Source organism: Schistocerca nitens, chromosome 3 (genome assembly GCF_023898315.1).
Source record: "Schistocerca nitens isolate TAMUIC-IGC-003100 chromosome 3, iqSchNite1.1, whole genome shotgun sequence".
Taxonomy (NCBI): Eukaryota; Metazoa; Arthropoda; class Insecta; order Orthoptera; family Acrididae; genus Schistocerca; species Schistocerca nitens.
This window is the reverse complement of record NC_064616.1, coordinates 715,555,670-715,580,756: the sequence shown is the minus strand read 5'-3', so window position 1 is coordinate 715,580,756 and position 25,087 is coordinate 715,555,670. Positions and strand designations below refer to the sequence as shown.

At 43.1% G+C, this 25,087-nt stretch overlaps 1 protein-coding gene across 1 annotated transcript in view; it reads left to right on the top strand.

Moving 5' to 3' along the window:
- Nucleotides 1-6,734: 6,734 nt before the first annotated feature.
- Nucleotides 6,735-25,087, top strand: part of LOC126249401 (uncharacterized) — a gene marked incomplete at its 5' end in the record, with an annotated part of 161,673 nt that continues 143,320 nt past the window's right edge. Inside the window, one exon of the mRNA XM_049951054.1 lies at nucleotides 6,735-7,046. Within this exon, the coding sequence (XP_049807011.1) occupies nucleotides 6,735-7,046 (312 nt within the window). The remainder of the gene's footprint in view (nucleotides 7,047-25,087) is intronic.

Here is a 25,087-nt window from a genome sequence, read left to right as displayed (position 1 = left end):
CTACTTAAACCTAACTAACATAAGGACGCCACACACTTCCATGCCCGTGGCAGGATTCGAACCTGCGACCGTAGCGCCTAGAACCGCTCGGTCACTCCGACCGACATCACAAGCCAAGCCCTCTTATCTATGATGGCATTATCATCAGATGACAACCGACGAGCCCCTTATGTACGACATCATTCACAATCCGAGAAGCCACACTTTATTTCCTGGAACGTTGGTGGTCATTCAATCGAAACTGGCATCCGTATTCTAGTAATTTACAGACCATTCAAACAAAACATCCAATCACAATGTTGCCCCACAGCCACCATCTTGGCTATGATCAAAAGTACCCGAATAAGAAGAATTTTTTGCACCGTGTTCAAAAGCATTTATAAAAAAAAAATACTTAAATGGTGTAATTTGCGGTATTTCCACGTCTAAAAATGTATCAGCAACACACACACACACACACACACACACACACACACACACACACACACATACACACACACACAGAGACAGAGAGAGAGAGAGAGACTTACGAGTACACAAACGATGTTTATGCGATGAACATACAGGTTAAGCAGCACGTGTGAACTCCCATAATTCAATCTATGTACTTGTCGTAAGGCAAAAGGGACCCCCCAAATCAAATGTTTTCCACATGTAAATTGTTTTATAGTGCATGTCAAGGGTCACAATGTTATTTCGGCTATGCAACAGCCAACATCCGACTCTACAATAAAAGTAAAGGAAACTACATTATTAGCTACTACAGTAAGAGATTAAAACAAATGACAGAAGGTAAAACAAAAGCACAATATACCTCTCATTCTGCTGCAGTGCAAAAAGTCGTAATATGCAAACATAACACGAATCAAAATTGCTATGCGTGATCATCGGGCCTCAGTTCGAAGTGGGACTCACCACTGAAGACAATTGTACTCCAGTCAATGAGATTCCACGCCGAAGACGTGTCTGGAGACGCCCCAGACAACAATGGGATACCAACCTGACTGTCGCCCGCCATATGGCCCGATGATCGGGAGTGACGATCTGGGGTGGCCATTTGTTTTCATAGCAGGACCCTTTCAGCACAGCGGTACGTCGATGATATTCTAATCCCCGTTCTGTTGCCCTTTACGGCAAACCGTCCTGGGCTTACATTTCAGAAACATAATGCCCATTCGCACATGGCAAGAGTTTCTATTGCTTGTCTTCGTGCTTGCCAAACCTTACCTTGGTCAGCAAGGTCGCCGGATCTCTCCCCAATTGAGAATGTTTCTATTATTATGGGCAGGGCCGTCCAAACAGTTCGGGATTTCGAGGCTCCAACACGCCAATTGGACAGAATTTGGCACGATATCCCTCAAGACGACATCCAACAACTCTGTCAATAAATGCCAAGTCGAATAACTGCTTGCATAAAGACCAGGAATCTACTAACACGTTACTGACTCGCTGAATTTCTAAAGCTCTTTCTCCTGAATAAATCATCCAATTTTTCTGAACTTGAAATCGTTTGTTTGTCTGTACATTTATATCTCATCCAGGGACTTCCGTCCCGTTCGGGTAATTCCTTCGTGGTGCGTCGGTTTTTTTCCCCTTAGAAAGTACTTTCTGTTGGCTACAGTTCTTGTTACGCAATTGAAGATTGCGCACATTCCTGTAGGAAGCGGCACCCAACCCCATGTGCCGTGTTTCCACAAAGCTCTGTATATGATGGAGGCACTGTTGATCTCTGCAAGTATTCGACCGTGCACGATAAAACTTCTCATTAGGAATTCAAATGTCAGGAAATACATTCTTCAAAGATTTAGAAATAAAAGTTTTGGTTGAAGACATTTTGCTCTTTACGAACACGATCAGGATACTATCTCTTACTACCAAAAATTTCTAGTTCCTCCAAAATGTTGAGGTATCTACTTTTGGGTGTGGTGTGCAGAGTCTTCAAATTATTTGCTATGTCCGTTATGCTGTGTTTCGTATTCTTTCAATGATCAGCAAAAGCTGTCTTACGTAAGAACCGCGAAGTTACAATGTCCTGTCTACGCATAGTATGTGTGTGTTCCTATAAATCTTGTTTCAAAGGTACGTCCCGTATGTCCAATATAAAATGAACTGCAACAGTCACATGTAATTTTATAAACTAATAGTGTGAAAATTCATTGCAGTTCGCAAATGGAGCGTGGGAAAAGGGACTGTCTATATGCTTCCGCATAAGCTCTAATTTCCCTTAGCCTTTCTTCGCGGTACTTATGTGAAATGCTCGTTGGAGGCAGTAGATTAGTAGCAAATACTGATTGTCTAAATTTTCTCAATAGTGTTTCGTGAAATGAATGTGGTCATCCCTCCGAGAATTCCCATTTGAGACACAAATGAGTTACAGACAGTGACTCGAGCAGGAATTGATTGAAATCAGTGGAGAAAGTTGAAAACTTGTGCCAGACAGGGATTCGAACCCGGGTCTCGTGCTTACTAGGCAGATGCTCTGACCACGGAGTCATCCGGACACAGTGGTCGTTGCAACTGCACGGACGACTCTGGCACGCCTGCCGTCAGACCCAGATTCTCAACTTATCCACTCACTACTAATGTAGTGCCCCTTGCTCCTTATCCTGATTACTCGCGGCATTTTGCCGACTCTCGTAAGTGTTCGAGTCAGGTGTCCATATGCATTGAAGAGATCTTTGGCCGTCTCGCCTTAATTATGTACATACGAGGGCTGTCCAGAAAGTAAGTTACGATCGGTCGCTTAATGGAAACGACTATGAAAATCCGATAAAGCTTTGCAAAGATGTGTTGGGCAGTGTCTGTAGTATGACTCTAGGTAGAATTATGTCGCTCTCTTCATTCCTGAGCTCTTAGTGAGTGCGTAAAGATGTTATAGAAAATAGTGTCTCCCGCCAAATACGAGGGCCTGGTGCGAATTTTCCCCTGAAGCTATGCAACCAACATTACATAACTGTCGTGCGGTTTCTTCTTCAAGACAATTCTCAGCCGCATTCTGCAGGGGCAATGAAGATGTTCCTGCATCGTTTCAATTGGAAATGTTTGGTTACCCACAATACAGCCCGTAATTGTCTCCCACTGAGTTTCATCTCTGCTCAAACGAACCGCTGGCTATGAAGACAACATTTTGGCACAAACAACGAGCTTTAGGACAGCGTAGAAAATTGGCGGAAAGCACTGGCGGCTGCCTTCTATGATGAGGGTATTGGAAAGTTGGTACAACGCTACGACGAATGTCTGAGTCAGAACGGCGACTACGTAAAGAAGTAGCTGAAAGGTGTAGCTAACTGTTACAAATGAAACATTTCTGATTTTCACTGTGATTTTCATTTCGCGATTAATCGTAACTTACTTTCTGGACAGCCCTCGTATATATGGTGTCTGTTATTTCGGACATTTCCCAAATATCAGACACCATTTTGATCCAACAGCTATTATAAATTAAAACACACAAGGAATTACAGACATTGACAGCGAGCGGCCGTTGACTGACATCAGTGCTGAAAATTGAAGATCTGTGCAGGACCGGAATTCGAATCTTGGTCCGGCAGTACATATCATATCGCTATGCAACGTTACGCTTAGACCTTTAATCGACGTAGCTGTGTCAAAAAACATACCACCAGTATTGTATTCAAACGTTACAGGGTTGTTTCTCCTAATTATTTGCATTAAAACACACTCATGTACATCTACATGGATACTCTGAAAATCATACTTCAGTGCCTGGGAGAGGTTTCATCGAACCACCTTCACAATAATTATTTATTATTTCAATCTCGAACAGCGTGCGGAAAAATCGAACACCCACATCTTTGAAACTTCTCGACAGATTAAAACTGTGTGCGGAACCGAGACTCGAACTCGGGACCTTTGCCTTTCACAGGCAAGTGCTCTACCTGAACCTACATCTTTCTTTGCGAGCTCTGATTTCCCTTATTTTATTATGATGATTGTTTCTCCATATGTAGGTCGGTGTCAGCAAAATATTTTCATATTCGGAGGAAAAAGATGGTGATTGAATTTTCGTGAGAAGATTCTCCCGCAACGAAAAAAGCCTTTGTTTTAAAGATGTCCAGCCCAAATTCTTTATCATGGCAGTGACACTCTCTCCCTGTTTCGTGATAATACAAAACGTATGCTTGTCTTTGAACTTCCGCGATCTACTCCGTTAATCCTAACTGGTAAAGGATCCGAGACCTAGCAGGAGTACTTCAAAAGCGGACCGACAAGCGCAGTGTGGGCAGTCTCTTTAGTTGATAAATTACAGTTTGTAAGTGTATTATCAACAAAATGCAGTCTTTGGTTGCCTTCCCCACAACATTTTCTATGTTTTCTTTCCAATTTAAGTTGTTCGTAATTGTAATTCTTAGGTATTCATTTTAATTTACGGGCTTCAGATTTGACTGATTTATCGTGTAACCGAAGTTTAAAGGTTTCCTTCTAGCACTCATGTGAATGACCTCACATTTTTCATTATTTAGGGTCCACTGCCAATTTTCACATCATACAGATATCTGTTCTAAAGCGTTTTGCAATTTGTTTTGATCTTCTGATGACTTTACTAGACGATAAACGACAGCATCACCTTCAAACAACCAAAGACGTCTGCTCAGGTTGTCTCCTAAATCCTTTATATATATAAGGAACAGCAGAGGGCCCATAACACTATCTTGGGGAAGCCAGAAATCACTTCTGTTTTACTTGATGACTTTCCGTCAATTGCTACGAACTGCGACCTCTCTGACAGGAAATCACAAATCCAGGTACATAACTGAGTCGATATTCCATAAGCACGAAGTTTCACTACAAGCCACTTGTGTGGTACAGTGTCAAGAGCCTTCCGGAAATCTAGAAATACGGAATCAATTTGAAATCCCTTGTCAATAGCGCTCAGCACTCCGTGTGTGTAAACTGTTAGTTGTGTTTCACAAGAACGATGTTTTCTAAATCCGTGTTGACTGTGTGTTAATAGACCTGACAACCACTCACATATCTGGGAATCAATTCCATATGCCCGGACCTTCGTTAATAGACTGAAGTGGTGCACTGTGTCTAGGAAAATGGAGTCTGCCTGTTGCCCTTCATCCATGGTTCGCAGAATGATGGCGAGTTACCCATCCAGCAGGCCGTAGCATCTTGTTTTGTTACGCAGATGGCGGCCGGCAGTTGTCTTTTGAATGCGCGAATGACGTAGATCATTTACGGTTCACGAACAGTATACGTCACACTCGATTTTCGAAGCCTCTCACTAGTTCTATATGTGTGTGAGGTCTTAAGAGTCAGACATTCGCTAACATGCCACGCACCACGAGGCCCTCTGTGATGGATACGGACGCTACGTGTTTACTGCTACGGAGCACCGAATAAGTGAGGCTGTCTGACCTCGCTGGGTACTATTTCAAAATTCGGTTCCAACAAGAAAGGAGAAGATGGTCGCAGTAGGTACTATCACAAGGCAGACATTGTAGAGAAAGAGGAGAGTGGAATTAAGGACATCCGAGGAGCAATGGTCAATACTAAGGGATATGACAGGAACGATTATTTGAAGCTAGAAAGTCTCTTAAACTGAGGATCTAAAATACATATCTTAAGAGCTATGGCAGTCTTGGGTGGCCGAGCGGTTCTAGGCGCTACACTCTGGAATCGCACGACCGCTACGGTCGCAGGTTCGAATCCTGTCTCGGGCATAGATGTGTGTGATGTCCTTACGCTAGTTAGGTTTCAGTAGTTCTAAGTTCTAGGGGACTGATGACCTCATAGGTTAAGTCTCATAGTACTCAGAGCCATTTGAGGCATTTTTTAAGAGCTATGAGCACTGTCGTATCTTAGATACTGTGAAACAAATCTCTTCTACTTTCGTTCCATTTATGAGATGTGGTAAAATGGACCAAAACAAGAAAAAAGGCCAAGTAAACATGGCCCCTAAAGTGCATACCTTAAGAGCTACGAGCACTTGTTCATCTTTGCTACTGTAAAACTCACCTCTTCTAGTGGACAAGTGGTCATAGCTGTTCAGGTATGTATTTTAGAGCCCATGTTTACTCGACAATTTTTCTTGTTTTGGACAATAATACCGCCTCCCTAAATATGCAAAACAATGAGCTTGCAATAGAAGGGATTTGTTTCACAGAACCAGAGATGAAGAAGTGCTCATAGCTGTTAAGGTATGCATTTTAACGTCCATGTTTATTAGAACTTCTTGCTTTGAATAATCCTTCCTGAAGTACTCCTGACTATTGACCGTTCCTTCTTGGACACGATGTATAGCCAACGAATAATTGAGGACCGCTGGTGGAAGTACTACCCTGAAGTGAAGAGATTGGCACAAGAGAGGCAGTCGGGGCAGGTCCCATCAAGCCAGCCAGGAGACTGACGATAAAAAAGGTATTTTTGAAAAGCTGACGAAGGGCAGGTATTGGCTGCCAATTTTTTTCGACTCACGGAGTTTCAAGAGAAACGGATTAGGGCCGTCCTCCAGAGACAGGGAAAGGGGGAGGCGGCTGAAGCGATTAGCGAGCGTGGGCGTCGGGCGTCGGGCGTGGGCGTCGGCCCGTCGCGGGCAGCGAGCAGCGCCATCTGCGCATCTGCACACAATGGGCGCGCGCCGCATAAAGGGGGGCGCGAGCGGCGCGGCCGCAGGAGCGACCATGTCAGCAGCGGGAGCGGACGGCGCGGACGGCCGGCACGACGACGGTGGCGCCGGCGCCGGCGGGGGCGGCGTGGGCGGCGGGCGCGGGGGCGGCGGCCGCGGTCGGCACCACCACTGGGCCGCCGACCTGGCCGCCTCCGACCGCGACGCCTCCGACTCCGAGCTGTCCGACTCGGAGCACTTCCTGGCCAAGGGCGCCTTCCTGCTCACCCCCAGCCACGAGCTCAGCATCGAAAAGGCCAGCAGCATCTGCGAGAAGATGAACTTCAAGGGCCTCTTCTCTCTCACCAAGACCGCCACCGGCATCCTCTTCAAATTCTCCGAGCCGGAGGATTACCAGGCTGTCTACAAGAAGGGCTTCCACAAGGTGACGGGCGCGCGCTTCTACAAGAAGGTAAGCAATTCCCCCGCTTTTATCCATCTGCAATTATTCCTTTCATTTCGGTAGTTTTTGGAAGTTTCCATGTTTAAATGCAAATCTACCAGAACTTGCAGTTTGAAATTTTGACTGTTCCTTTACGATGAGTTACAAGCGTAAAAAAAAAAAAGGGTCGTATATGATAACTTTATCCTTGAAAGTATTGCGGTCGTTAGGGACGGGCCTGTAGCGCAATAACGCAGGTGCTGGAACGTGCTATGGTAATTTTGAAGAAATTTTTGTTGCATTTGTCTTTGGTGATCCAGCGAAACCACTGGGATTCTAAATCAGTATGCAGATAATTATTCCCCACTGCTAGCCCCGAATTCGAATCGAGTGTCTTAGCGACTGAGAATTTCTTCCCTCGAACGTTTTATTTGTTTTCTTTCTTTGGCCCCTTTTCGTTGGTGTAACACGTGTTCAAAAGTACAACTTTTGACATGAGTTCCCTCAACATAATTAACGGCATTAGCGAGAGAGGAAAAAGTCGTTGAATTTCTTTCGTTTTATCTCAGGACAATGTCGAGCACAATTAGAAATTATCATGAAAATTTGCAATCTTAAGTTATTGCTTTTCAAAACGAATTTCGTTATGTACCTTCTGTTTCCAAATCAGGTTACCACGAACAAAACATTTTTCTTTTTTTTTTATCCAAGACATGCATGAATTTTTCATAAATGAAACATCACGCCGTATGATGATCATTTATGGCTTTAAGGCAAACTACAGTACAACGATCGCTGTATCATAACTTTTCATAATCATTCTTATTGTTAACGCTTAACTCCGAGAAACCGTATTTCTTTACTTCTTCGTTATTTTTAGTCTCAGCAATTATTAATAGACGACAAAAGAGCGTTGGAGGCCAATTCACATTCAGCTTTGTTTCACAAAGCTGGGAACATTTCAAATTGTAGTTTATTTCTCGCCAACAATGCCTAATTATCTCAACTGAAATGAGTAAAATAAAAGCTCAGATATGAGCCCTAATCAGTGTGTAACTTATTTTATGTTTGCTTACAATATGATGTTTAATCATAGTGGATGCACACAATTGTTGCAGCATTTTCCGTAAATAAAATCATTATCGTGATGCCCGTAATTATTTCTTCCATCTCAGTAAATTTACGCCGTTGACGATCTGCTCAATCGTTAGGTCTTTCTGCTTGTTTGCCACTGTGTAATCAATTGACCCAACCCAGTGTTCAGTTACTGAAATGAGCACTGTTATCCAGACTATGGAAGGGTAACCGAATAGCATTCGATAACACCTATTATTATTAATCGTATTAGAAGCACCAGTCTCCTGTGACGTTGCTTGCATTTTATCCACACCTACAGCCAGGAACTAACTTGTTCCTTGACATCTAACAAAACAGTGCCTGGGCGTAAGTCATGAAGCGGCTGAGTATATGTCGTGTGGGTGTAAACACTCGTAATTCTCAATTTGGGGCTAGTCGTAGGCAGAAAGTAAAAATTCTAATCCCATGTATTATTATACTCAATTAGGACTATTAGATTTTTGTAAATACAGTGAGCACTCTAGCAGTAATATTCGTGTTCATGGCGTGTGTCTGATCAGCGTTTTAATGCGACCGCCTGTCTTTTGAAGAAACTGCCTTCCATTTGAACCATACAAATACATCATGGATGTACAAATCAGGCTTTCGTGGCGATATCCATTAATAAAATATTCTCGTAGAAGCGGGTGCGGCGGTCGCGCCACCAAAACCTTGCCATATATGGCGCGGGACTAGGCACCAGTGACGTCACTGACGGCGGCGCGGCTATAATAAGCACGGCAGCAGCATTCAGACGAAAGTCAACCACTTCACAATGCCAGAGGAGCTCTCTGTTGAAAGCTCGTGGGTAGTTCACCACTTGACGCGGCTTGAACCCGACAATATGTTATTAATGCATCATGGATGTACACCAGTGTTTTTCAACCCGTGGGTCGCGACCCCCAGGGAGGTCGCAAAGCCTTGCTCAGGGGTCGCAGTCGCAGGAGAAAGCAGTTGCAAGATAACTCTCGTCATAAAGTCAATTTTTTTTTTCGATTTTGATTCGCTTCCGCCATTGCCACATGTACCAGACATGGAGGGCTGGACAGATCTTTTTAAGAAACTTGTCGATTTTATGCTCGCTCAGAGCGAAGCGCGAAGACAGTAATCACGTCCGTACTTGCTGGCGTACTCGGACAACTGATTGTAGTGACCGAAAACGCGCCACTATGCCCCGCTGACCCCTTCTCACCCCACGCCTCTACCGCTGCAAAGAATATAATTATATCTCTGCCCACAGAGCACTGAGACCTCTTTTCACATTGCACTTGATTTCTCGATCAGTATAGTATCAATATAAAGAAAATTAAATACGTTGCCATTGAAATCGCCGACATACTTTTATTGTGGTTCTAGGGGTCGCCGGAATATTTTTACTTGGAGAGGGCTCGCGTATTCAATAACGTTGGAAAACACTGATGTACACGATTCAGTCTACCCTTATATGTTGTATTTTATTTTTGCTGTCTCACGAACAGAGATTGAACGTTAAGTTGGCCTTAGATGTTCATGATATCTCATTCCTAAGGCAATAGTCATTTAAAGTGGGGGACCTGCGTTTGACTGTCTGCAGGACATCTGATGTTAACGTATCTCCACAGGAGCTCTTCTAACGTGATAGTAGTAAAGGCGCTACATTCGAATTCGAGAGAATCGAGTTTCAGATCCTAGCCAGCCATGCAGATTTGGTTATTCACTTGTTCCCTAAATCACTTAAACGGAACTCCAGGACATTTTCTTAATTAAGGAAACGGCAAATTTTCTCTTCTATCTGAGTCCAAACATGCGTTCCATCTGTAATTATCTAACGGACGACGAGGTGTTAACCATAAATCTTATTTACATTTCCTTTGGGAGCCCTTCTTTCCTACACTGGCTCACTTTTCCCCATACTGGTGCAACAGAAGTTCATAATCAGTATTTGCACTACAAGCAAAGGCTATGCGATAACGTAAAGATCCCACTCAACAGTTCTTTCACCATTGTTCTGCGTAAAATTCCAAACCCCACAATACTGTATCATGGAGAAAGGACTTGTGTCGCTGTTAAAGGTTGGTTGGTTGGTTTTGGGGAAGGAGACCAGACAGCGTGGTCATCGGTCTCATCGGATTAGGGAAGGATGGGGAAGGAAGTCGGCCGTGCCCTTTCAGAGGAACCATCCCGGCATTTGCCTGGAGTGATTTAGGGAAATCACGGAAAACCTAAATCAGGATGGCCGGACGCGGGATTGAACCGTCGTCCTCCCGAATGCGAGTCTTACCACTGCGCCACCTCGCTCGGTGCTGTTAAAGGTGATCGGTCAATGGTACATAAGTTCTTGATTCGAAAAGAGTAGACTGCGTACTGGCTCTGTAGACGCAGTGACGATAAAGGTACAGTCTACGTTCTGGCCATAGATAAGTCAATCGGGGTTGAGCGAGCGCCGTGTTATCCTCTGCCAGTGGCGTCATCAGTTGCGGTGTAGAGGAGCATGTGGTCAGCACACTGCTCTCTCGGCTGTTGCCAGGTTTCTAGACCCAGAAACCGCTACTAATCGGTCGAGTAGTTCTTCAGTCGACTTAGTGCACCATGTACCAGTCCTCCCATGAAGGTAAACTCACTGGTAGTACCTGGAACAGAACTCGGGCCCGCCCGCATTGCAGTCAGCTGCGCTGACCACTCACCTACGGATGCAGAATTTTATTTCCACAACCATCCACTTGAAAACTTCACAAAAACTGTACATTACACTAGCCAGTCATGCAAACGGCTTCGATAAATACTTGATGCACTACGCTGAGTAGAGAAGAGGCACCCTTCCTCAGTATTTCAGTGTATCCCACTATCATTCGTTAAAACTGGTATCGTGTGTTGAAACTACTGAGTAAGCACACTCGATGCACCTGCTTAGAAGACAACAGGTCACACTTGACGTATGGGCATTCTAGAAAATTTGGAAGAATGTTTTGACCCCAGTTTTCGCATCATACGAACAAATCTAAACACTTATGGGATGTAGAGAAAGCTGCGTCTAGCTATAATCAGCTCTCCATACGAAAATCACCTTGTAACTGTGGGCAGTCTTGGATACGGTAAAGCTCATTAAGTAGCCATGCGTCTTTGTTCACTTGCTGAAGGGTTTCCACGTTGAGCTGCTGTACTTTGTCACAAACTGCATGGGGCTCTCAAAATCTCATGTATCCCTTACACTGATTTTGTTCTGTCAGTGAGTATTATTTTATTTATATTATGTGGTATGTATCAAACTTAGTTACAGTGCTAGTGTGGATCCACTGGTGCATGTGAACCTTATTCTTAATCTTTCATTTACATTCTAAAGTTTGATGTCTTAAACACATTGTATCGTTTATTTGCTGTATCTTTTGTGTGAAGACAAACCTACAACTTTACCGTGTTGTGACACATCACTATATGCAATCACTAGACGATCATATAAACGTTATGTAGGTTATGCAGCTGATTCTCATTAATACACTGATGTAATGATCAACATCACTATGTAATATTTCATTGAAGAGCCAAAGTAATTGGTACACCTGCCTAATATCGTGTAGGGTCCCCGCGAGGGGACATTTGTTGACGCCCAGCAATGAAATCTTCAGCAATTTGCGGAAGGGTTGCACTTCTGTCATGTTGAAAGATTCTCTTTAGTCGTCGTTGATCCAGTTCTAGCAGGATCTTTTTCCAGCCGTAGCGATGTCTGAGATTTGATGTTTTGCCGTATTCCTGATATTCACGGTACATTCGTGAAATGGTCGTACGGGAAAATCCCCACTTCATCAGTACGTCGGAGATGCTGTGGCACATCGCTTGTGCCCCAACTATGGCGCTGCGTTCAAACTCACTTAAATTTTGATAACCTGCCATTGTAGCAGCAGTAACCAATCAAACAACTGCGCCAGACACTTGTTGTCTTATATAGGCTTTGCCGACCGCGGCGCCGTATTCTGCCCACTTTCTTTGGCGCTTCTGTGTATGTCGTCGCATGGGTACACGGGATGCACAACGGGTTCACATGCAGCGGTCCAGGCCATCCATCAAGTTTTTGGGAAAACCTTCTGTTGCTTGATAAGCATCCATTGGAGGTCGTCAATCATCCATGGTGATGGTGACAGGGCTACATTCTTACGCCCTCTAAGTTCAGATGCAAATCCAGGAAACGAACTGGTCACTCTAGACACGTGATGTTCACATGTCTGAAACGCTCGTTCACTAGACCAGCTCAGGGTGGTCGGACATTATCAGCCATAGACTGTAACACATCTCTGTAAGCGCAACGGGAAAGGGACGCATTCTTTTGCAGACTGTCTTACCTACATACATCAGCGTTTACAGCATCCTAGAAAAAGCAAATGTAGTGATTTGACACGACCCACCTTTGATTAGAATATTAACGCCGCAGTGGTGTTCTCTTTCCACAATATTGGCAGAGTTTTAGTGTGCGCCAGGGGTTCCTCGCATGAATATATGGGTTTAATTGCGACTTGTTCGCGAATTTAACACTACTTCAGTGCTTCTATGAGTACTTACATTGGGCACGACACCACATTCGTCTAGCCATGTGGGAATGCATCATTAGGAGCAAGCAGTGCAACCTGTCAAACCCGACGACGCACGGTCCAGTGAATAATGAATAATGAAATGATTGTATGGAATTGATGGCCGGGAGCTGACGCCACACTGGACGACTCGCGTGTCGATGATGATGGAATGATGAAGAGGACAACACAACAGCCAGCTTCCGAGCGGTTAAAATCTCCGACAAGGCAGGGAAACGAACGAGGACACGTTGCATGACAGTCAGATGCGCTGGCCACTCAGCTAAGGGTGTGGGCAAAACAGAGACTGATATGTCGTCTCTAACCAGAGCAGGTGCTGCGCTCGTTCGAGGTGCGCTTAGGCAACATAATTTACAGGATGATTCAAAAGTAACTGTACACATTTCGTGGGTGTAATCCGTACATCAAAATAAGAATAAAATGTTAAATAAAGTTTTGTCTGAAATTGCTTTATTTCCATGCACTGAAGCTTCCAGCGAGAGAAAGAAGGATGGATAGAAGATTATGGTTAAAAGTCCCATTGACAATAAGGCGTCCGCAACACGAGGTCGGAATGGAGAAGCATGGAAAGGAATTTAGCTGCGATCTTATGCTGACGTGCCATATATGGCACATGTTTCTGTGTTTTCCGGTCACTGTTTAGTCCATACAGTGTCTCAATAACGCAAAGTTTTTTTGTCGATCTCGAAAACACTTACGAAGATAATTGTATATACTATCCACCAGCCAAGGACGTTGCTTTTCGACCTTCTAGTGGCTACTAGCTATGGTCTGCTCATATGTGTGGCATAGGCCTCTTGCACGTTTGAAATTTGTTTCCAGTTGATACTTTAATTTACTTTAATGTTATTTCCACGTGACTGAAATAGGTGTAATTCACTGCTTTCGCAACAAATCAGCTCGTTTCCACTACCTTTCTAACTATATCTTAGCTTAGGGTCTTGCCGATGCTTTGGAAGCTAACACATGTATATCAAGTCCTCCTATAGAGTCTACTGAATTCACTGTCACCAATTTATTTTGCTGTATGCATTAGGACCAAGTACCTGGCGATTTCCGGTGTTCCAGATTCCGATAATGACTTTCAAGTCGGCATTTGCTTTGTCGGCCTGTGACCAAATCATCATCGTAATGCTTACCTTACTTTGCTGGCGCTGTTTCTACTAATGCTAATATGACGTGGACTGGAAAACCTTTGCAAATACAATTCATCGGTGAAGAGATTATTTCCTTGTTTTGTGCGTTGGATGCTCGGTCAGTAGATATCTGGTTTGAATCCCGGCGGGAAATAGCCAAGCGGCTGTCACAGGGGTACTGACCAACTAGCCCAATAACGACAGCCTTGAAATCTGATGAAAGCAGCGATATAGTTTTAACTGTTCTACCTCTGATGAACACACAGTTGTATCCTGAAACCAAAGATAGAAGAAACACTGCACTCTTGAATTAAGTTAGTCGGCGAAAGAATTTGAGTTTATTATTCTTCCATATATCGCTTATATAAAGTGTACTAGACTTGGAACGTATCCACGGAAGCTTCTACGAAGTTTGGAGAAATGAGTCCAAGTGTAATGATGCATTACACTTGTAAATTTTGCACTATGGCATGTTCGCGTGGATTTGGTTTACAAAGCATGGTTTATATCTACTCATACCGTACTACTCATTGAAAGTATCCGTACAGAAGCCACCTCTTGATCAATCTTGTCTGCCGAACAAACAATAGAAAGTGTCTAACTGGTTCACACAAATACAAACGCAACAAGGCTTTACAAAAGGAAGTCTGAAACTACTAAACGAAACCTTCTGCCTTCAAAGAGAAACAGATCGTTCTCGGCTAAGTATCGACCTCCAGAAGATAAGATTAGGAAACGTTATGATGGGTTATAACTCAGCAGACGACGTCCTGTAAAATGCACTGTGTACGTGAAAACTGCAGAACTCATGTTGCATCTGCGCTACCATCAGTTATTATTCCTTAGCGGAAGTTCTGAAACCAAGTTCATCCAGCCTCCTGAGGGAAACTGCGAAGCTACAGGAAAGTGAGGTTACTGTTACTTCACACTCAAGGTTATGAAACTGAGATTCCTGGCTCGTTAGAAAATTCCTTAGACACATTTAACAGAAAATCTACAATGCTGATCAATTCCGCCTTGCCTCATCCTTGACCAGGCGGAACTTTTCTTCAGCCAGTAATGACACCCACATCGACGGAGCCATAGATCACAGTTTTCCTTCCTTCAGGATTATTTTGTTAGCTGCTAGTGTATAAACAGGTATTTAAGCCGTATAGTTTGAACTGTAAGTCTCAGCTAGTCAAACTGCCAGAGTATTGACGGGAGACCACTGAGGTTTAACTCCTACGTTTCATGTAATATTCAAAATCTGTTTGATGTTCAATGGCTAACGTTCATCACTTATCAAGTTCGTCGTCGATCAATAGCACACATGCAAAAAGGTACATATCCTGCAGCACACTGGTAACGAGTGAATGGCGAGCGCACTCATCCCTGTATGTATGTTACGGAACGTAAATGTTAATTGGACCGAATATGATTCTGTCACTGTTTAATTGAAAGAATGATCTTCTTCACTACCACTAATGGGTAGCAGTACAAATACGGATCGTAGCCAGACGCGGTCAATTAAGATTAAATGCTTGGTATAAGGATTTCTCGCCATAATCATAGCAATTCCTTGATGCCAAGGTCACCCTCTGTGCGAGTTTTCCCAGCTTCGTCTCAGTTATACTCGTTCGAAGCCATAAGTAAGTTGTACCCTGAAATCCACAATGACTCACTCTTTAACTCAGCAGCAGTAATTTCTTGTTTAAAATTTTCTCTAATCGGATCACTGAAACAAATCAGACATTGATTCTCTGCACTGCATCTTCCAGTTTTCATTTGGTCGCCCAGCCGCACAACGAATCAGTGTAGTTTGTTGCGTGCAGCGTTTCTTTACTTCCCTCTCAAAAGACTGAGTCTGAGTACAGTGGGTAATACTGTATAGCCGACCCCACTTTAAAATTTTATAAAAGCTGGTTTAGTTTCATCTTTTAGGCAGAGAGGTAAGAGAAATATGTTGCATCATGACAACACTAATACGATGTCATTCGAGAGCACAATAATAAAATTCTTCTAGGCATTCAAGGCTGTTGTGAATAAATGACGCTAACACACTTTCTTTAAAAAATGAAACCGAGTTAAAGAGAAGTTCTGTAACAAAATAACTTCCAATTCCTACTTCTTGGTGCAGTAATTGATAGCTGCACATGGCAGTAGTTTGTCACTACAGGAAGAGATTCTTTGAGAACTCTGAACTGTGCACGTCTTTCAGTAACAGGATAATTCTAAAGCTTCAAGATTGAAACTAAACAGGCGGTATAAGATCGTAAACTGAGTGTTTTGGGATGAGCAACTGTCGGAAGTGAAAATATCAGACTTTGCGAGGTCTCGAATGAGTAATACGTGTAACGCATGCGTTTGTATATTGTTTATGTTTCATAATAAACAACTACCCGCCGCATTGGCGTTGGTGACGCTATTTAGAAAAACGCTACGTAGACGTACATGATGACTCCTGCTTGGAGCTTACTACTGTTGGCAGTTCATGATTGGTTGTCGAGGATGGATCATCGTTCGACACAAGAACGTGGTAATATGCATTTAATTTATGATGAAGCAGGCTTTAGAGCAAGGAAAGTAGAATGAATATACAGAGGAAGGTTTTGCAACGGGAGACATTATAGGTGAAAGAACTTAATTGTTTTTAACACAAGCTTACGAGAAACCGCGACATCCAAGCCGTAAGGCTCTCGACAAAAAAATTTACGCACTGTAGGATTTGATGATATTGTGCTGCACCGTATGTGAGAAGATTCGTCAATGAGCTCCCAACAATTTGATTGAAATATACACTATGAAATGTACACTATAAACTATGCACTATGAAGTACACAATATGCCGAGTGCGAAGTGCCGTGGTGTAGGAGCAACACCCTTATCATAAAAAAAGAAATGCAAACCCAGCCTTAAGTTATTTCAGTCAATACGGAACTTCGCATAATTTTTATGGTCGACAGATGGGAGCTCATTCTGCCATGATGATGTTTTCCACCGCCACAATAACCATTTATAATGTCAATATTTTAATTCCTTCTTTGATTTACACGTTGCCTTTGTACGCCAATTGGCACATGTTTCTCGCCACGAGCGCCACCTGCCCTGCTTTCAGAGTAACTACGCTCGCCGATTACAGTCAGTCGGTTGTGAGCTCTGCCCATTGCAACTGGTCGGCTGTTTATAATTTTATCATTTACAGTGTGATCAGTGACTACTCCACTCGCTCATAAGCCCATATCAGACGAACGTCAACAATGCCCAGTCATTTTGTGTGCTGAATTGTTCAAAATTAGCTGACAGAATCTTATTCGTTGTCATCCCTGTTGAATAGTTCACGTTCTCTGGTGTTCGTTCGGAACATGCTACCACAGGTGTAGGAGATTGTCCCTCTTGTGCACACGAAGATATGGTTTCAATTCGTCAGCGCATCATTCGACATTGATATCAATGTCCGTAAGTCGCTGAATAACAATAGTCCTCATCGTTCGACTGGAAGGGGAGGTCCATTTCCATAGCTAGCGCTATCAGTGGATCTGAGGTTGTACCTCCTTTGGATTCTATTTCCTAAGGGGTTGCAAGACACGGTTGGTGAATGAAACCACAGCAGAGATTGAAGAGGACCTAGAAGGTTGGATCCTACCTCCCTGGCTGCTGGCAGCATGAATATTTGAAAGAGTGGACCAACATTTTATGCACCGTTGTACTGCATGCATTGGGACTAACAGTGGAAAGTTTCAGCAGTTGCTTAGAATTAATTTCCAACCATCAGTTCCATGTCTCAATGCACACAGTGTGCGATCTTCTATCGTATGTATAAAGTTTTGGGCCACTCTATTTATTTACTTGTGCTAAAACCATGATACAAAATAACTAAACGGTAACGGATGCGGTTTCTGTGCGGTATCTGTCGTTTACAACGAATACAAGTCATTTTCCCTGGAGATATGATGCCGCGTGCCCTGAGGACCGCCACGTTGCGAAAAATGAGCTCGTACGATTAGTGAATAGAGCGACACCTTATACTAGGAATAAAATCTGCCACATTTGTAAAAATTAGAAAATCGCTTGACATACTGTGCCACTCAGAGAAAGCTTATCGCCGGGCACAGAGTGTTCCATTGTGTTGTGAAACATCATTGTCGCGCAGTACTGCGAAATGAACAGAACCCAGTCTCACCTGCTAGGAAGTTGTCATGGTTGCATAGATGCCAGGCGTCAAGGCTGCGTGTCTGAAGCAATGGAATCCGAATATTTTCTGTAGGACGTTTTGATACGTTTCTGCACCATTCAGGAAAAGAACTAGCAGCTGGTAGAAATAACATTTAATAATAGAAGTGGGTGTATTTATTTAGAGATATAGAACTGAAATGTCTATACTTGAATAACCTTTGTTGATGAGATGTCAGCCGGCCGAGGTGGCCGAGCGGTTCTGGGCGCTACAGTCTGGAACCGCGTGACCGCTACGGTCGCAGGTTCGAATTCTGCCTCGGGCATGGATGTGTGTGATGTCCTTAGGTTAGTTAGGTTTAAGTAGTTCTAAGTTCTACGGGACTGATAACCTCAGAAGTTAAGTCCCATAGTCCTCAGAGCCATCTGAAACATTTAATGAGATGTCCACGTTTTCGAATTTTACTGTTTGTTGATTTCTAAGGCTATTCCGCTGCCGGAGACTTACAGCATAAGAAGTCAATTTTTTACTGCCAACGGCCTTATCAAAGAGAGCGTATGAGCAGACAGACGTTCAAGGTACCCTCTTACCATAGGAGTGGGAAACTTCCCCTAAAAGGCGGAAGAATCACCAGCGATCAACAGCGTGAGAATGCAGAAGGAAATAGAACCACTGCATTAAAAACACATAATGCTTATCCACAGGACATGTGGCCTGTAACTGATAAAGTGTCGTGACGATATCTCCACTGCCACAAGATTCAGGACTACCAAGAGGGAGTGACCATGAGAAGAAGATTGAATAAACGTTCTAGGAGCCGGGGCGTGAAATTTCAGAAGTCTGTACGTGGTAGAGAAGCTAGAAAATCTGAAAAGGGAAGTGCTAATGTTCAATCTAGATATTGTGAGTGCCAGTGAAGTGAAATGGAAAGAAGGCAAAGATTTCAGGTCGGATGAGTATAGGGCAATATCAACAGCAGCAGAGAATAATATAACGGGAGTAGGATTCGTTATGCATAGAAAAGTACGGCAGAGAATGAGTTGCCGTGAACAGCTCAGTGATATGGTTATCATCAGAATCGACAGCAAACCAATACCGACAACAATAGTTTGTCGCAAGCAGAAGATGAGCATACAGAGAAAGTATATGAGGATGTTAAACGTGTAATTCAGTACGTAAAGAAAGATGAAAATCTAGTAGTCAAGGGGGACTGGAATGTGGTTGTAGGTGAAGGAGTAGAAGAAAGGATTACGGAATAATATGGGCTTGGAAGTAGGAATGAGAGAGGTGAAAGGCTAATTGAGTTTTATAATCAAGTTCACTTAGTAATAGCGAATACTCTGTTCAACAATTCCAAAAGTAGGTATACTTTGAAAAGGCCGGGAGGTACGAGAATATTTCAGTTAGCTTACATCGTGGTTACGCGGTGATTCCGAAATCAGATATTGGGTTGTAAGGCGTACCCAGGAGCAGATATAGACTAAGATCAAAATTTAGTAATTATGAAGAGTAGGATGAAGTTCAAGAGACTATTCAGAAAGACTCAGTGAGCAAAGAAGTAGGATATGGAAATACGAAGGAATGATGAGATGCGCTTGAAGTTCTTTGGGGCTATAGATACTGCGATAATGAAAGAAGGAAGCACAAAAACATTTCGGGAAATACAGGTATACAGAAATATAAGGCACTTAGGAATGATAAAGTGGAAATGCAGGAAAGCTAAGGCTAAGTGGCTGCATGAAAAATGTGAAGAAATCGAAAAAGAAATGATTGTCGGAATGGCTGACTCAGTATACAGAAAGTTAAAACAACCTTCGGTGAAATTAAAAGCAAGGAGATATCATTAAGAGTGCAATGGGAATTCCACTATAAACGCAGGGGAGAGAGCAGATAGGCAGAAAGAGTACATTCAAGGTCTCTGTGAGAGCTTTGGAAGACTTAAGATCAAATTAGGCAGAAGGGGTAGATTACATACGTTTGGAATTTCTAAAATCATTGAGGGAAGTGGTAACCAAGCAACTATTCACGTTGGTGTGTGGAATGTATGAGACTGGCGATATACCATCATACCTTCGGAAAACGTCGTCCACACAGTTCCGAAGATTGCAAGAACCGACAAGTGCAAGAATCATCATCTTAACAACCCATGCATCCAAGTCACTGACGAGAATAATATACAGAAGAATGGAAAGGAAAACTGAGGACCTGCTATATGACGATCAGTTTGGCTTTAGGAAAGTTAAAGGCATCGGAGAGGCAGTTCTGACGTTGCCGTTGACAATGGAAGCGAGACTGAAGGAAAATACACACACGTTCATGCGATTTGCCGACATGGAAAAAGCGTTCGACAATGTAAAATCGTGCAAGATATTCGAATTTATATGGAAAATACGGGTAAGCTATAGCGAAAGACAGGTGACATACAATGTCTGCAACAACCAAGAGGCATCAATAAGAGTGGAAGACCAAGAGCCGGCCGTGGTGGCCGAGCGGTTCTAGGCGCTACAGTCTGGAACCGCTCGACTGCTACGGTCGCAGGTTCGAATCCTGCCTCGGGCATGGATGTTTGTGATGCCCTTAGGTTAGTTAGGTTTAAGTAGTTCTAAGTTCTAGGGGACTGATGACCTTAGAAGCTAAGTCCCATAGTGCTCAGAGCCATTTGAACCATTTGAAGACCAAGAACAAAGTGCTCTGATTAAAAAGGGTGTAAGACAGGGACGTAGTCTTTCGCCCCTCCTATTCTATCTATACATCGAAGAAGCAATGACGGAAATAGAATGGTTCAAATGGCTCTGAGCACTATGGGACTTAACATCTTAGGTCATCAGTCCCCTAGAACTTGGAACTAATTAAACCTAACTAGCCTAAGGACATCACACACATCCATGCCCGAGGCAGGATTCGAACCTGCGACCGTAGCAGTCCCGCGGTTCCGGACTGTAGCGCCTAGAACCGCAAGACCACCGCGGCCGGCACGGAAATAGAAGAAAGGTTCAAGAGTGGAATTAAAATTCAAGGTGAAAGGGAGCAACGATGCGATTCGCTGATGGCATGGCTATCCTCAGTGAGAGTGAAGAAGAATTACACAATCTCTGGAATGGAATGAACAGTCCAATGAGTACAGAAGACGAAACTAATGAGAAATAGCAGAAATGAGAATAGGAAGAAACTTAAAATCCAAATTGGTGCTCACGAAGTCGATGAAATTAAGAAATTCTGCTAAGTAAGCACCAAAATAATCCATGACGGGCGGAGCAAGGAAGACATAAAAAGCAGACTAGCATTGGCAAAAAGGACATTCCACGCCAAGAGAAATCTTCTAGTATCAAACATAAGCTTTAATTGCAGGAAGCAGTTTCTAAGAATGTACGTTTGAAGCACAGCACTGTATAGTAGTGAAAGATGGGCTTTGGGAAAAGCGGAACAGAAGAGAATCGAAGCATTTGAAATGAACCAAAAATTAATGTTGTAGTTCGACGTACTGCCGTCGACGTGAACGTCATTATTTGCAGAACACTTAGGTTTTACAACGTTTCGGTCTGGAATGAACTTTCTTAGTTATCACTTCAGACTAATTAACAGCAACCATGCAAATCCAGAATATAACTGATTGGGTGAGGATTCGATCCTTTCAGATATGGGCTTAGTGCCTTAACCACTGCGCTATCTATAGAACTGAAAAAGGATTGCATTCTTTTTGTTGTCAGTAAAGGAGAATATGGAGACGATTCACCGAAGAACCTGACTGATTCCTGCCCTGAACCTGTCAAAACGTAGCCAGCGTTCCGAGAAGGCTAAAAGCAGATGAGACGATGGAAGTACAACAAAAGAGAAAAAAATCATTTCATCAAACTTCACAGACATTAGTATCAAATAATTTACCGATTATTTCCTCTTTGAGAAAGAGCCTCGCAGTACCACACATCACCCGGAGAGGACCCTTGAAGGACACAATAACGGGATTGCCAAAGAGGACTAGGGCGTCCACTGTTATTAGTTAGCGTAAGGATGGCTATGCGTGAAGCGTTCAGTGAATTAGAAAGTAAAATTATATGTACCGACTTAACAGAAAATCCTAGGAAGTTCTGGTCTTACGTTAAATCAGTAAGTGGCTCGAAACAGCATATCCAGACGCTCCGGGATGATGATGGGATTGAAACAGAGGATGACACGCGTAAAGCTGAAATACTAAACTTCTTTTTCCAAAGCTGTTTCACAGAGGAAGACCGCACTGCAGTTCCTTCTCTAAATCCTCGCACAAACGAAAAAATGGCTGACATGGAAATAAGTGTCCAAGGAATAGAAAAGCAACTGGAATCACTCAACAGAGGAAAGGCCACTGGACCTGACGGGATACCAGTTCGTTTCTACACAGAGTACGCGAAAGAACTTGCCCCCCTTCTCACAGCCGTGTACCGTAAGTCTCTAGAGGAACGGTAGGTTCCAAATGATTGGAAAAGAGCACAGGTAGTCCGAGTCTTCAAGAAGGGTCGTAGAGCAGATGCGCAAAACTGTAGACCTATATCTCTGACGTCGATCTGTTGTAGAATTTTAGAACATGTTTTTTGCTCGCATATCATGTCGTTTTTGGAAACCCAGAATCTACTCTGTAGGAATCAACATGGATTCCGGAAACACTGATCGTGTGAGACCCAACTCGCTTTATTTGTTCATGAGACCCAGAAAATATTAGATACAGGCTCCCAGGTAGATGCTATTTTCCTTGACTTCCGGAAGGCGTTCGATACAGTTCCGCACTGTCGCCTGATAAACAAAGTAAGAGCCTACGGAATATCAGACCAGCTGTGTGGCTGGATTGAAGAGTTTTTAGCAAACAGAACACAGCATGTTGTTCTCAATAGAGAGACGTCTACAGACGTTAAAGTAACCTCTGGCGTGCCACAGGGGAGTGTTATGGGACCATTACTTTTCACAATATATATAAATGACCTAGTAGATAGTGTCGGAAGTTCCATGCGGCTTTTCGCGGATGATGCTGTAGTATACAGAGAAGTTGCAGCATTAGAAAATTGTAGCGAAATGCAGGAAGATCTGCAGCGGATAGGCACTTGGTGCAGGGAGTGGCAACTGACCCTTAACATAGACAAATGTAATGTATTGCGAATACATAGAAAGAAGGATCCTTTATTGTATGATTATATGATAGCGGAACAAACACTGGTAGCAGTTACTTCTGTAAAATATCTGGGAGTATGCGTGCGGAACGATTTGAAGTGGAATGATCATATAAAATTAATTGTTGGTAAGGCGGGTGCCAGGTTGAGATTCATTGGGAGAGTCCTTAGAAAATGTAGTCCATCAACAAAGGAGGTGGCTTACAAAACACTCGTTCGACCTATACTTGATTATTGCTCAACAGTGTGGGATCCGTACCAGATCGGGTTGACGGAGGAGATAGAGAAGATCCAAAGAAGAGCGGCGCGTTTCGTCACAGGGTTATTTGGTAACCGTGATAGCGTTACGGAGATGTTTAGCAAACTCAAGTGGCAGACTCTGCAAGAGAGGCGCTCTGCATCGCAGTGTAGCTTGCTCGCCAGGTTTCGAGAGGGTGCGTTTCTGGATGAGGTATCGAATACATTGCTTCCCCCTACTTATACCTCCCGAGGAGATCACGAATGTAAAATTAGAGAGATTAGAGTGCGCACGGAGGCTTTCAGACAGTCGTTCTTCCCGCGAACCATACGCGACTGGAACAGAAAAGGGAGGTAATGACAGTGGCACTTAAAGTGCCCTCCGCCACACACCGTTGGGTGGCTTGCGGAGTATAAATGTAGAAATGTAGATGTAGATATTATATACCAATATTACGACTAGCGTCATGTTCCGGCTACTAGATATCGTAACAAAAATTTTAGGACGTGTAATTGTGATACTATCTGAAATGAGGAAGTCAATAAAGGAGAGTTATTTATTTGAAACCAATGGACATAAAACAATTTCATATTCACACAAAAATGATGGAAAATTACAGTATGTCTTTATGTGGGAAGCTCAAAGTAACAGCGGTTACGTAGTGTTTTCGGAGTTCATGCTCCCGTGGTGATCTGAAAACTAGCATCGTATGTCAAAGTAAAGATCGATTTGCAATAGTCGACGTTAAGGAACACATGTAGTAGGAAAAGTAACGGCGGTATTCAGGGTCCTGGTGCCGATAACTTGACTACTTTCCTGATCTTCCTTATCTAGTACAAGGCAAGGTTTGTTTTATGCACTCTTACAGTGTTTTATGTCTCGCCTATTTATCACTTCTCCCATTTTTTGCTTTCACAGCCTCTCTCTTTGCTATATGTTCAAGATGATACTTAAATAAAAAAGGTAGTTGAGACTCAGTATTCAGCTGACGTTCAAATTCCTTAACTCTTCCAGCTTATCACAGAAAACATCGTAGTTACTCATCAAACCGTCAGGATACCGTGCACTTGTGTGGCTAAACAGCAGCCATATCAACAACATGGCCAAGAAACTCAGTACAACAATTTGTACAATCACAGGCTGTCTAAAAACTCTACGAACTTACTGGCACCCAACATTAAGCCGTATCTCTCCACCAGATCTCAGAAGGTTGGAAGTTATGTTGCATGAGTGTAAGAAGATACTGAACAACCCCGACCTTGCCATTCGTGATTATATCCCAGATAATGTGTCTGACAGATTAAAATCCAAACACCAATAAAACGGGTTGCAGAATTTCTTGACGAATAGTTTGATTTACGTTGTAAATGGAGCAAATATGGTTCGGACTGTACACCAGGAATAGAAAAAGATTGTCCTGACCTACGTGGAAAATAGCAAACAGTATCGGCACGAAACATGAAGTATGCAGGGATTTTCTTTTCAAGTGAAGAAATAGGTGCTCGACCATTTTACAGATGCGGCGACACACTCCAAATCATCCAACTCATAGCGGAGTACTGTACTTTAACATTGTATCCAAATAACGCTAGAGACTTTCTGATACCAATCCCGAATATTGCTGACAGGATTGAGATAGTAAGTTTATCATTATAAACTATTGTACCGTATATGTTAAATATATCCACTCTGTGTTTTATATTTTTCATTATTACCATTCTTTTATATCTGTTT